Source organism: Tupaia chinensis, unplaced genomic scaffold, assembly GCF_000334495.1.
Source record: "Tupaia chinensis unplaced genomic scaffold, TupChi_1.0 Scaffold000633_1, whole genome shotgun sequence".
NCBI lineage: Eukaryota > Metazoa > Chordata > Mammalia > Scandentia > Tupaiidae > Tupaia > Tupaia belangeri.
The window spans coordinates 411074-426245 of NW_006160153.1; the positions used below are offsets into that span (position 1 = coordinate 411074).

Sequence of the window (15172 nt, forward strand, 5' to 3'; positions counted from 1 at the left end):
TTTCATGATGGGCAAAGTATTTTTACAAGCAAAACGAGAAATAGCAATTGACTGTTTTATAAAAATAATTAGAATAATAAAGATAATGATTGGGGAAAACAGAAAAGATATGGAATGTTGAAGTGGGGAGATTAATGTCTCTGTACTGACTGACGTGCATGGCATTCCCTTTTGAAGAAACAATGTAATACACAGTAAAGTTACATGTAATCCAATGTAATATGAAGAAGATATGATGATAAAAAAATAAATAAATAAATAAATAAAAAAAAGCATGAAGAGGATCTGATCCATATGTCAGGGGGGCGGCACACCCCAAGTCCAAAGACACAGAAGATCCTGCACTTGGGAGCCTTCAAGATCTTACCCCATCTGTTTCTTCATCTGGCTATTTATTTATATCCTTTAAAATATCCTTTATAATCAACTGAAAAATGTGCTTCCCTGAGTTCTGTGAGCCACTTTAGCAAATTAAGCATGCCTAAAGAGGGGGTTGTGGAAACAGGACATGTAGCTGGTTGGTCTGAAATTCTGAAGGCCCAGACTTGTGACGGGCATCTGAAGTTGGAGAAGTCCTGTGGATCTGAAACCTCAACTTGTGGGATCTGATACTATCTCTGGGTAGTTTGTAGCAGATTTAAATAAGATTAGAACTCCCGGCTGGCAGACATGGTCTGTATACTGAGGGTATGGTAGGAGAAACTGCGTTTTGTTTGTTTGTTTTTGCTTGTTTGTTTGTTTTGCAATCAGTAGCTCTATACTTTGAATGAACAACACTCTTTTTGTATTTGGTGAGATTTAAAATGTGGACAAAACCATTTATTTCTATACTACAAAAAAATTGTTAAGATCACCCACCCACTCCTCTTGGGAATTTTCTGGGTTTTTTTGTTTGTTTGTTTTATTTTGTTTTGGTTTTGGGGTTTTATCATTGTGGAAGCTTATTCTTTGTTTTTGCTTCAGCAGCAGAATTCTCTCTCTCTCTCTCTCTTTCTCTTTAAAAACTCTTTCTTGAAACCCGAATATGCAACACAAAAGTAGCTGCACAGGTTGTCTAAGAACCCTAGAAACTACTGCGGTCTCATTGCATCACTGCGGTCTCCTTGCATCATGGTGTGCAAACTGCTGGTCTTACGAAAGCAGCTCACTTAATCAACGAGGAGCCATAATCCTAGAGAGTGAAAATGACCTGCCTCAAGAAGTAAAACTAGTTAGCGGTGAATTTCCACATAAATCAGATGTCCCATCTGGACAACCCAGGGGACAAGTTCTAGTCCACAAAAGTATTTGCTTTGGCCCACACATTTTTATCCTAAAGAGTGTTTTACACATTTTCGATTTATTTGCCAACAGTTAAAAGACAAGAAGATTGTGTATAAAAATCAAGATTTCTAGTTTCTCTTAAAATCGTTGAAGAGCTGGCAACTTCATATCCTCATTCCCATGGGTGAGCCGGAACTCAGAGTGGCTGCCCATTTTCATAAAACATACACCCTCAAGCCTGCAAGGGTCTCCACCATGGAGCTTATGCAATGTTCTTACCTTCACTCCTCTTTGGACATTTACATGACAAGCCTGGCTGTTAAAGGCATTTCTGAAGTCCTTGCATGAAGCTTAAAACAGAAATATTTTTCAGGAAAGAAAAGAACAATTTTCTTTCTTTATTTCCATTAAGTAATAAATGGAGTGTACTTTGAAAAGTGAGTTTTTCAGGACCAGCAGATGGCATAATGGTTATGTCACTGGACTATCACGTGCTCAACTGCATTTTTAAGTCCTGGACCCAGCGGTTTAAAACTAAAGTAGGGCAGGGACCAGTAGTTAGCGTAATGGCTATGCCGCTGGACTCCCACGTAGTAGACTGCAGTTCTAGTCCCGGACCCGGTGGCTTAAACTCATGCTGGGCGCGTGTGCATGCATGCCCAAGATCCTGAGAGGAGAATGGAGGAGAAGGGACTGTGGTGTGGCCATCCCCCCTGGGGGGAGATTTCTCACTTTCTGTCTCTCTGTCTCTCTGTCTTTCTGGCGAGTGAACGTGCCCTATAGCAAAAACCTGTCCAAAAAAAAAGAAAAGAAAAAACTCAAGTAGGACACATATGCATGCATGCCCAAAATCCCGAGATGAGAATAGAGGAGAAGGGATTGCAGCATGGCCATCCCCTTGGGGGGTAATTTCTCATTTTCTGTCTCTCTTGTGAGCACTCGCATCCTATAGCAATCTTCTCTCTTAAAAAAAAATAGAAGAAGAAAGAAAAAGAAAAGTGAATTTTTGTTTTTAACCTTATTTATTTCATTTCTTCCATGAGCAAGAGACACAGCACCTCAGCAAGGTCTAAATGCCACAATCCACTCCCAGCGCCAGCCCCTTCTCTAATCACGTGAACACAGGCACCTGGTATGCTCAGGGAGGTCCCTAGATGTTAAGCTGGAACCCTCCAATATGAGTCAGCCTCTCAGAGCATTGAGTTTTAACACTGTGCCACCATCCAGCATCCAAAGCAATCTTTTAAGAATGGAAGAAAGAGATTTTTGAAACTTGGGGTCTAAGGGATAAATAAAAAGTATGCCCCATTTTTGTACTCTTTTCTAGCACTTGTTTCATGAATTCTCACCAGAACTCCAATGATAAAGCTCTTTTTCAAGTAAGGTTGCCAGGTTCATCAAACATACAGGACACGGAGTAAGAAAACATTTGTTAGTTATCTGAAATTCCAATATAACCAGTCCTGTATGTTATTTGGCAACCTTATTTGCATAGCCATTTTGAAGAAAAAGGGTCCAGCCAGTGGTGCGGTGGATAAGGCCACTTTATGCAATGTTCTTACCTTCACTCCTCTTTGGACATTTACATGACAAGCCTGGCTGTTAAAGGCATTTCTGAAGTCCTTGCATGAAGCTTAAAACAGAAATATTTTTCAGGAAAGAAAAGAACAATTTTCTTTCTTTATTTCCATTAAGTAATAAATGGAGTGTACTTTGAAAAGTGAGTTTTTCAGGACCAGCAGATGGCATAATGGTTATGTCACTGGACTATCACGTGCTCAACTGCATTTTTAAGTCCTGGACCCAGCGGTTTAAAACTAAAGTAGGGCAGGGACCAGTAGTTAGCGTAATGGCTATGCCGCTGGACTCCCACGTAGTAGACTGCAGTTCTAGTCCCGGACCCGGTGGCTTAAACTCATGCTGGGCGCGTGTGCATGCATGCCCAAGATCCTGAGAGGAGAATGGAGGAGAAGGGACTGTGGTGTGGCCATCCCCCCTGGGGGGAGATTTCTCACTTTCTGTCTCTCTGTCTCTCTGTCTTTCTGGCGAGTGAACGTGCCCTATAGCAAAAACCTGTCCAAAAAAAAAGAAAAGAAAAAACTCAAGTAGGACACATATGCATGCATGCCCAAAATCCCGAGATGAGAATAGAGGAGAAGGGATTGCAGCATGGCCATCCCCTTGGGGGGTAATTTCTCATTTTCTGTCTCTCTTGTGAGCACTCGCATCCTATAGCAATCTTCTCTCTTAAAAAAAAATAGAAGAAGAAAGAAAAAGAAAAGTGAATTTTTGTTTTTAACCTTATTTATTTCATTTCTTCCATGAGCAAGAGACACAGCACCTCAGCAAGGTCTAAATGCCACAATCCACTCCCAGCGCCAGCCCCTTCTCTAATCACGTGAACACAGGCACCTGGTATGCTCAGGGAGGTCCCTAGATGTTAAGCTGGAACCCTCCAATATGAGTCAGCCTCTCAGAGCATTGAGTTTTAACACTGTGCCACCATCCAGCATCCAAAGCAATCTTTTAAGAATGGAAGAAAGAGATTTTTGAAACTTGGGGTCTAAGGGATAAATAAAAAGTATGCCCCATTTTTGTACTCTTTTCTAGCACTTGTTTCATGAATTCTCACCAGAACTCCAATGATAAAGCTCTTTTTCAAGTAAGGTTGCCAGGTTCATCAAACATACAGGACACGGAGTAAGAAAACATTTGTTAGTTATCTGAAATTCCAATATAACCAGTCCTGTATGTTATTTGGCAACCTTATTTGCATAGCCATTTTGAAGAAAAAGGGTCCAGCCAGTGGTGCGGTGGTTAAGGCAGCCGGATCCCACATGGCCAAATGCATGGTCCTGGACCCAGTGCCTTGAAAAACATGCCAGGTGGATGTGCACGCATACCCAAAAACCTGAAAGGAGAAGAGGAGTAGAAGGGTCATTTCCTATGGGAGTGTGTCTCACTTCCCTCTCTGCCTGTATCTTCTCTCTCTAGTGACACATGTGCCCTCTGGCAAAGGGACAAAATGAGATGGATGGATGGATGGAAGGATGGAAGGAAGGAAGGAAGGAAGGAAGGAGATAAAAAAAGTGTAAGCTGTTAGTCTTTCTACAACCACGTGTTAGTGTAAAGATTAAAGTTCTTTCCTTGGGTCCAGTTCATACAGGGGAGGGGGAAGTGTAAGAGGAAAGATGAAGGACCCTCGCAGTGGGACTCTGTGAAGAAGTCTGAAAAGTTAATCTGAGAAAGTGAGACTTGGTGCCCTGGCAACGTCCAGAACTTTCTGCAGGCCCATTCTAATTACTCCGGCCAGATCATGCCCTGCGGCTCATTCCCAATAGTGCTCAGTAACTTTCACTGTCCAGGCTGAAAGGCACATGCCCTTCAGGGAGATCTCTAACCTTTGTCCTCTTCATATGGCCTTGATTTCTCTTCCTCCCTATGAGCTAAGTTCCTACAAAGAGGAAACCTTAGAGTCTAGATAATAAGAAACAAAAATCCATAGATTTCACAATATTCATAACAATCAGTCATGAGAAGTTTCCCACAGTGTCACTGGGAATAATGGAATAAATAAAATAATAACTTTGTGGTTATCCCATGTTGATTTTCTGAGTTTTTAGAAAAGAATCTCTACCAAATACCAACATCATTGCACTCTTATTTCAACTTAACTCCGGCTACCCACCGAAAGCTTTCAGTTAGCTCTTACCTTGTTTTTCATTCCCCCCAGAAACCAACAATGACATAAGATATGGGTACAATTCTTTTTTTATTGTCTTGTTTTGGTTTCATTTGGCTTAGGTTTTTGCCATAGGGTGTGTGCACTGCCCAGAGACAGAGACATAGAGAAAGTGAGAAATCACCCTCTGAAGGAACAGCCACTCCAAATTCCTTCTCCTCCATTCTTGGGATGTGGAACATGGATGCACTTGCAACCAGCATGATTTTCAAGCTGCCAGGTCCAGAACTTCAACTGCAGTCGTCCATTTCAGACCAGTGCCTTAACCACCACACATACCATTTTATTTGGGAATGATCCCAATATGTGTTGAAGGCGTGGAGAAGCAAGACAGGAACAGAAAGGCAGACAATGATGGAAGGCATGTTAATGAGCAGGTGACTTCTGTGGGCAACTGGCACTCTATGCCCTCTGGATTATTAGAAAACTCAGTATTAGGGCCAGCAGGTGGTGTGGTGGTAAAGGTGCTGGACCCCCACATAGTCAACCATGGTTTGAGTCCTTAGATCTGGTGACTTGAAACTCATACTGGGCACATGTGTGTACATGCCCCAAGTCCAAAGAGAATGGTAGAAAAGGGCCTGCAGTGTGGCCATCCTCCTTGTCTCTCTGTCTCTCCAGCAAGCACACACACGGTATAGCAAAAATCTCTCAAAAACAAACAAAACAACAAAAACCTCAATATTAGAAAATGCTATAGATATGCTGATTAAAAGGAGAAAGAGCAGGAGTATTATTCAGCAATTGCTTTCCATTGCTGACTGAGAGAGGCCCTCCTACTCCCAACCTACCAAGTGAGATGGGACCCTGTTGCAAGAGAAAGTATCAGGCAGAAAGCCACAGGATCTGACAGAAATGGGAAGTAACAAGGGGATGTATCCAGGATACTAACAGTATCTTCTTCTGCCACTACTTTTTTCTTTTCGAGCAACATCTTAACCCACCCTAAAAGATACCAACTAAGGGATACTCTCCCTTGTGAGCTGGTGACCGTTGACTGTCAGGATTCAGCTAAATATTGAATACACCAACAACTCATAGAAGGTCATTGGAACAGAGGCAAAAACCTTAAGAATGTCACAAGCCTTGAGAGAGTTTTTTAGCAAAATTCAGATTATACATGGAGTCTTCAAAAGATTCAGGGAAAATACTTATTTTGAAATCTATGCTTGGCTTTCTTTTTTATTTTTCTCACCAAAATAAACTCACATTTTCATAAGATTTCATTATCTTTTTCAACAAACTTTTGGAACTCCGGAACTCCCCTTAAAAACTGTGATGCTGCTCTAACAGGAACTCGATCAAGGATCTTAGATTTCTTATGGCAGCGTGTATAGCTTTTCATTGTCATCTCTAATTCCTCTGTGACCTCAATGTCACTATACCCTCTTGGTTCTGCCACCTTATCCAAATGTCTATGACATACTTCACTCTCCTTGGGGGGACCATGTATTGTGTGTAATTAAAGTTATAATCTGATTACTTCTAGAGGGTTGTAATTGATAAATGGGCTTTTCTTCATTATACTTTCTAAGATTTTCTGTCAATTAAAAGCAGCACAGGGGGACCAGCAGATGGCATAATGGTTACATCACTGGACTCCCATGTAGTCGAACATGGTTTGAGTTCTGGACCTGGCAGCTTGCAACTCACTCATGCCAAGCACATGTGTGTGTACACCCAAAATCCTGAGAAAAGAATGGAAGAGAAGGGATTGTAGCATGGCCACCCCCCCGGAGGGTGATTTCTCTCTTTCTCTCTCTCTGTCTCTGTCTTTCTGGCGAGTGCATGCGCCCTATGGCAAAAATCTCTCAAAATAAAATAAACAAAAGCAGTAAATGTAGTTAAGAGCCCAGATTTGGGAAACACACTGCCTGGGTCTGAATCCCATCTCTGTTATTTAGAGATCTCTTAATACAAGGCAAATTACCTCTCTGGTACGTACTTCAGATTCTCTGTGTAGAACGGGTTCAATGATATTACCTCTCTGAGCTGCTCTGAGGATTCAGTGCTTTAATCCGAGGAGACTTCAAAAGGCTTGCAGAAAATGGAACTGAAATATGAGTTTGTTTTGATGCAAAAAAAATGTTGAAATCCATGCATAAGTCTTTTCATAATATGCATTTTCTGCAAACATTGTTTCATCCTTGTAGAGCACCTAGAATACTGCCTGGAACATGGTAATCACTTTATACATGTTTGTTAAATAAATCTAAAGGGATACAACTCTCATAGGAATATAACAGTGCCTCAAGATTAGTGCTGGGGAAAACAATGTTGAGCGAAATAGCCCTTCTTGAACTATCAAATTAGTTTCTAAGGAAGCTCCCCCACTCATCCCCACCAAAAATAAGTAGCTCTGGCCTTGGAATTATTAGAAGTGAGTTGGAGAGTAAATCCTGTCACTTACTAGCTGTGAAAACCTGATTTCTCTTGGATTTTAGCTATTTGGCCACAAAATGGGACAATGACACCTGTTAAATATCAAATGAAGTAATGTAGATGGTCCCCAACTTTAGATTTTTCTGCATTATGATGGTGCAAAAGTAATATACATTCAGTAGAAATCATACTTGGTATACCTACACAACCATTCTGTTTTTCACTTTCAGTGTAGTATTCTTAAATTACATTCAACGCTTTATTATATTATAAAATGACAGGGTTTGTGTTAGATTATTTTGTCTGACTGGAGGCTAATACAAGTGTTCTAAGCGCATTTAAGGTAAGCTAGTATAAACTATCATGTTCCGGAGGTTAAGTATATTAAAGGCATTTCAATCAAATGGTATTTTCAACTAACAATGAATTTATCAAGATATATCCTCAATTCAAGATGTAACCACAAATCAAGAGAGATAGAAACCAATTCCCAATGGGGCATGGTAGTGTGGCAATCTCTTCTCCTCCATTTCTCCATCCTGTTGAGACTTTTGGGCCCATACACACACACACAAGCCCAGCACACACACACAAGTTTTGTTTTGGTTTTTTTTTTTTTTTGGAGAGATTTTCACTGTAGGGCGCGTGCGCTCACCAGACAGACAGAGAGAGACATAGAGACAGAAAGCGAGAAATCACCCCCCAGGGGGGATGGTCACGCCGCAATCCCTTCTCCTCCATTCTCCTCTCGGGATCTTGGGCACGCATGCACAAGCGCCCGGCGTGAGTTTTAAGCCACCAGGTCCGGGACACGAACCGTGGTCGACTACGTGGGAGTCCAGCGACATAGCCATTACGCTAACTGCTGGTTCCCCCCACACACAAGTTTTTTAAGCCACTTGGGCTGAGATTCAAATTGCTGTTGGCCATGTGGGATCTGGAGCACTTCACTACTAAACTGTGGGGCTGGCACAAATTTTATCCCATTTTTAATACATCCTCTTTTTTGCAGCCAATCTCCAATTATGGGACATGAGGCATTTTTTCCCCCTACTCTTGTACTACCAAAAATAAAAGGAGTATGAAAATCCTTGTGGTGATGCCATTTCTCAAAATCAATATTATTTCCTTGGAATCCCAACAGGAGAATTTATAATGCATGGAATTCACATTTTTGGAGTTTTGATGTTAAGTTCAATTCCAAGTTATCTTCTTGAAAAATTGTTCCACTTTGCATCAGTGTTTCAAATATACATATTCTTCCTAATCTTGCCATACTTTACATAACCTTAATTATTAATATCCATAAAATAAAATATATGGCGATAATTTGCACTTTCTTGCTTAATAGTGAAACAGTGTAGGTGTCATATGCTTATTGGCGACTTTTACGTCTCAAATAGTGAATTTTCTATATTTATCTTTTGTGCACTTAGATCTTTTGGTCACTTTTGGGTAATATGTTATTTTCTTATTCAAATATAAGGGCTCTTTATATATTGTATTATTAACCTTATGCCATGGTTTTTTTTTTTTCTTCAATTTTCTAGTTTGCCATTTGCTTCCAATTTTTATAGAAATTTGAGAGCACTGAAGCTTTAGTTTTTCATGTTCATTTGTTTGCTTTTGTTTCAATGATTGTTTCCTGTGTTGTCATGCTTAAAAAGGCCTTTCTTATCTAGCTTTAAGCAGACATATATCCATGTAGCATTTTTCTTTTTTCTTTCTTTTTTCTTTTTTTCCATTTCTCTCAGTCTATATTTAATTACTATAAAATGGCTGGGGTCCAAAATTACTTACCAGTGTGTGATCCTAGAATTAAAGATGCTGCCAGCCTCTGACCTGAGTCTATCAGCACAATCTCATTGTACCATTCTGATAAATCTGGTAGAATTTTGCAGCAGACTTTCCAAAGGGAGAAGTGAGTCCACAAGATCATCTATTCTCAGAACTAAAATGCTTTAAAACAGAATTTGGTTCATGCTCTTTTGGCCTATTATGAAAGGATATCACATAGAATTCATTACCAACTTTTACATGCATTTCTGAGGCAGGATTTGGGAAGATTTATCAGTAAAAGCATAACCTTTCAAATGTTCATAGTTGCTAGGGAACTGAGAAAATTAATAAATTAGCCCTTGGAAGAGATTTCTGTATATACCATATTTGATTTTCTCATGCTCTTTCCTAAGGCAGTTGAAAATCTCTACCAAGAATATGGCTCATCTGTAAGAATCATGATCTAAAACTGGAAGACAACATAACAGACCAGGTGACTGCGTTCGCTCCCTCTTTGTAAGAATCACTTTTTCCAGGGGAACCAGGGAGGGCTTTGAAACTGGGTGGTCGCAAAGCTAAATCCCACTTCTGCTACTACCTAGATTTTTCAGAGATGTTGATATTAACATTCATAATATAACTAATAATAGTCACTAAGCAATTATCCTGTGCCAGGCACTTTATATGTGGGAACTTATTCAGTTCTCATATTAACCCAGTGAGCTAGGTGCTATTTTATCCCCATTTTACAATCAAGTAGAAACCAAGACACAGAGAGGGTACCTTGCTTAGAGTCACACAGCTAGAAGGCAGAGGAGCAGAAGAAGCATGCACGGGCATTTTGATGGTAGGGCCAATGAGCTTAATTTTTCCACATGTAAAAACATCCAGGGAAGTGACTGCCTGATGTGTACAGAGAAGGGACTCACTAAAGGGACGCGCCTCTGTCCCTAGGCAGAGGCCCTTCCTACCTCGCACAGTGGCAAGCTCCCCATCCACGTGAGCCATGCATTGCATGGCGGTGGCCCCAGCGCATATCGGCATGCTGATCCTCTGTCCTAAGACGGAAGTCGACAGGTCTATTTGGGCAACATTCCGGAGCATCCGAGGATACAGCTTCCATCTATAAATTAAAGGAAGAAAGAGAGAGAGAGAGAGAGAGAGAAAAGGAAGGAAAGAAGGAAGGGAAGAAGGGAGGAAGGGAAGGAGGGGGAAGGGAGGAAGGAGAGAGAAAGAAAGAGGGAGAAAAGAAGTTTTAGACTTTCAAAACCATAACCAAAACTTTGATATTACAGTTTATTTAAAAAAAAAGGGGGGGGGAGGGGGAACATTGGATGTCTTTCGGTTAAGTAAATTACTTTATAAAGCTAAAGAAAAAGATGAAATTTTAATGTTTGCTTGGAAAGAAAGTTAATAAGATAATGAATTTTCCAAGCAATGTTTTAATGAAAGTATCATGAACATACAATAGGATTCACCTTTTTTAGTGTGTAGTTTTGTGAGTTTTGACAAATGTCCTAGAATGGTTCAACTATCTCAAAGACAATTTCCTCATTTGCTTTTGTAGTTGGAATTCGCCCCACGTCAACCCCCTCACAACCACCCATCTGTTTTTGCTTTTCTTTGAGTTTTTCTTCTGTCTCTGTAGTTCTGCTTTGTAATATCACACAAATGGAATCATACAGGATAGAGCATTTGAGTCTGACTTCTTTCACTTAGCATAATGCACTTGAGATTCATCCACGGATCACTACTTTGTTTCTTTTGGTTGATAAATAGTATTTCAATGTATAGGGGTTCTATAGTTTGTTTATCCATTCCCAAATCAATAAACATTAGGGCTGTTCCAGTTTGGGGCAGTTATAAAGTCATTACAAACATTTACCTGCAGGTTTTTGTGTGAACATAGTTTTAATTTCATTTTCCCCAAGCTATTTTGAAAGTAGTATACAAAAGGCATAAAGGTCAGATTAATGTTAAAAACATATGCTATGGGGAACAGCAGGTGGCATAGCAGTTAATGTGCTGGACTTTACATGGCCTACAGCGGTTCAAGTCCCAGATCTCGTTGCTTGAAACTCATTTCAGGCATGTGTGCATGTGTGCCCAAAATCTCAGGAGAATGGAGGAGGAGGGATTGGGTGTGGCCATCTCCCCTGAGGGATTATTTCTCACTTTTCCTCTCACTGTTTCTGTCTCTCTGCACCATGTACCCTATGGCAAAACTCTTTAAAAGAAGAAGAAGAGAAGTTCTATAACCATTTTGTCTCTTTTTTTATAAAATAGACAATAACCTAAGGAAATTAAATTTAAAATTATAATTTGGTTTCTTCAAAATCCTTGAGCCTAATGCTATATGCATTGAAGTATGATGATAAAGATTTTTTACATTCTAATTGAACATGCTCCTCAAATCTGAAATTTTTGGTTCAAAGAATTTTTGCCTCCTGAAAATTATTTTAAATGACTTTTTCTGTGACTCCCAAAAACTCAACCTAAAATTCAAGGGTGAAATTTACAGAAGTAGTTCTCTTCCCTCCTGTCATAGTTTATATCTTCTATTTGTTTGATTTTATTATTCTCTCCTTAGTAAATAATTAAAAATAAAGAAACAGCCTGATTTCTAATGTGCAATAGTGTAATAAATGTGTTGTATGTACACATATACATAACCAACCAGTGTGCATCTTCCATTATTTAGACTTTCTACTTCCAGAGAGGTCTAGATTTGTTCATAAATTTAGTCAAGTATGTAGTCATGGTGTAACCAAAATAATTAAATAAATAAAAGGCCTTAACTGAAGCATACCTCTTGTAGAAGAAGAAAAAATTCTGCCTAAATTTTGCTTTGTGAAATAGCTAAGGGTCTGTAACTCAACCTTTCCTCACATAATAAAGTAAAAACATCCAGTCCCTGAAAAAGCATAATAAAGAAGTTTTACTGTGTGATTTTTATGTTATTCCTTTGAACATCACAATTGTCATTATTTTATGTTACACCACATGCTCTATGACGGGGAGACTTTTCTTCTTTACCGACCCTCACAGCGTGACTCTTTGATCTCCATTTTGAAGGAGAGGAGGCAGCCTCCTGGAAGAGAGTTTTTATTACCAATCATCTCTAAGTGTGTTATTAGAATGAGAGAAAATGATTTTAATAGCAGCCATTGGCATACCAAGCTTGGACAGCATTAATATGTACTTACAGCTGAAGAAACAATGAAAGCTTTTATGAAAAGAACACACGAAGCTACAGGGAATCAGTTGCGTGTGTGTGTGTATGTGTCAGAAGGAGCACTTTCAATGTCAAATTCTCATTTATAAGGGAAAGTGCAATTCTACCTCAACAGTAGCTTTACGATTGCCCACTTGGTGGCACAGTCACTTTAATAACTGTATGCTCTTGCTTCCCCATAAATACTGCCTTCTCTTCTTTTTTTTTTTTTTTTTTGAGAGGTTTTTGCTACAGGGCGTGTGTGCTCGCCAGACAGACAGAGAGACAGAGAGACAGAAAGTGAGAAATCACCCCCCAGGGGGGATGGCCATGCCGCAATCATTCTCCTCCGTTCTCCTCTCGGGATCTTAGGCACGCACACACACGCGCCCAGCGTGAGTTTTAAGCCACCGGGTTCGGGACACAAACCGCTGTCAACTACGTGGGAGTCCAGCGACATAGCCGTTACACTAACTGCTGGTTCCAATACTGCTTTCTCTTCTGAAACTTGTCAACCAATGCACAAAATGCAATTTGAGGGCTAAATTAGATACAATCACTGGGGGAAAAAAAATGTATATTCTCTAAAGACTCCTTTGCATTTTGATGTTTTCCAAATAGCACCTACAATGATGTCAGTTTCAATACCTTTTTCCAAGTCCTTCAACCATACATAAAACAGTATCTTACTATAATCTTGGACTGTGTTCTAATAGGGGGAACGCCTCCATTTTTAGGGGAAAAATAAGGTCAACAAAACAGTTAACTAATTGAATAATAAACGTTTTACAAAGGAAAGAAAATAAGATGCCTGAATAAAGGAAGTGGGGTCAAAGTGGGCATCCTCTCACAGGTTTTAAGTCCACACTTCACATCCAATAAGAGCCTCAAGTTTAACTTAGCAGAAAAATCAGGTGATATATATGCTCCCTGAGAGGTGGTAGCTCTGTTGACAGCGGGCACTCACGCATCATCCAACTTTCAAGTTGTGTGTTGTAGGCTGGATGGTGGAGCAGTGTAAGACAATGCTCTGGCAAGTTGACTGACATGGGAAAGTTCCTGATTGGTGCCTGGAAAGTCCCTGAACATGGCAGGCACACATGACCAGCGTCTGGGCTGACAGGCTAGGGGTGGACTGTGTCATGTAGAACCTATTCTGTTGGGGGAGATCTCTGACTCTTTCTCCCTTATGAAAGAAAAAAATAAACTTAAAAATAAAGTTGTGGCGCCAGTAGATGGCATGGTGGTTAAGGCGCTGGACTCCTGCATGGCCCAAAGTGATTCAAATTCTGGACCTGGCAACTTGCTTTCTCAACTCCATCTCTCTCTGGCAGACAAATTAAAATAATAATGAGAAATACAATTAAATGAATAGCTATTTTAGAATTTATTGAAAAATATTTTTAATTCAAGACATTTTTTAAAAGTTGTGTGCCGAGGCTAAATCATATCAAGAAAACAGAGTGCAATATTGTTTTTAAGACTATCATACTATTACACTGCATTCCAATTTTCTCCACATTAATTTTTTACTCTAAATATTTAAAATATATAAATCAAAAAGTATCTTATATACCTGAGGTGCATACTAGTTAGATAACTGGGGACATTTATTTCTAGGAAGAATACTGAAAATGCCACTGGTGAGGTATTTTGTTGTTGTTTTGTTTTGTTTTTGTTTGTTTCTTTTAGAGATTTTTGCCTTAGGGCACATGTGTTCACTGGAGAGAGAGAGAGAAGAGACAGAGACAGTGAGAGGGAAGGTAAGAAATCACCATCCCCTAGGGGGGGATGGCCATGTCACAATCCCTTCTCCACTCTCCTCCTGGGATCTTGAGCTTGCATGTACATGCACCTGACGTGAGTTTCAAGCCACCAGGTCTGGAACTCGAACCACATCAGCCATGTGGGAATCCAGAGATGTAACCACTACACCTTCCCTGGCCCCGCCACTGGTAAGTTTCTACTGTTCCTCAGATAAAGTGAAAGGATATTACCTTTATCATTTGCTACTGAAAAGACAACCACACAATTTTTAGTGTAAATAGGTACTGTAGCAGCAAAGAGAAGGACTCCCTTTTCTGAAATCATGAGGGCTTCTAAATGCTTTAATTGTAGAATTCCTTTCTGTCAATCATAATTTCAGGAAAAAAAAATCACAAAATATTTGCAGAACACAATTGAGACAGCTACTTTGAGTTAATACTTAAGAGAGACAAAATACTATTCTTTTTCAACACCAAGCAGATAAAAATGTAGCATGCTAATATCTGTCCTGCAGTTGCCATATTTGTGATAGAAAACTTTGTTCTTTACTCCATTCATCTGTCCTTTTGTAATTTTTTTTTCCCTCTATAAGACTAGAGCCCCAAGTCTTACCCAGAAATGTCTTCAAGCAACTGTTGGGTCACATGAGCGGGCCTGATCCCCAGAATTACAAAATGTGTTTGTTAGAGCTGAGTATAGAGAAAAAAATAAAGCTGTCATTGAGAAAGACCTTTCGTTTTACCTGTGAGAGGGAGAGATGTATACATTTCATATATGTCTTTGCAATATTCAGACCTACTATCACGACTTGCTATCTGGGTTTGGTTTGTTGTATGGTCTTGTTTGAAATCAGAATGAGAATTTTCATTTTCTTCATGCCATCAACCCAAAGCTATCACAATCCTGGCAGAAAGCCTGTTATTAGTTCCATGTGATAAGGTAGAGAGTACAGGGCATGAAACCAAGGGTCACCCAGCAAGTTACACAGCAAAAAAAAAAAAAAAAAAAAAAAAACATGGTAAAGA

At 39.7% G+C, this 15172-nt stretch overlaps 1 protein-coding gene across 1 annotated transcript in view; it reads right to left on the minus strand.

Moving 5' to 3' along the window:
* Nucleotides 1–15172, minus strand: part of HAO1 (hydroxyacid oxidase 1) — a 70954-nt gene that overhangs the window by 51452 nt on the left and 4330 nt on the right. Inside the window, exon 2 of the mRNA XM_006159499.3 lies at nucleotides 10138–10289. Within this exon, the coding sequence (XP_006159561.1) occupies nucleotides 10138–10289 (152 nt within the window). The remainder of the gene's footprint in view (nucleotides 1–10137; nucleotides 10290–15172) is intronic.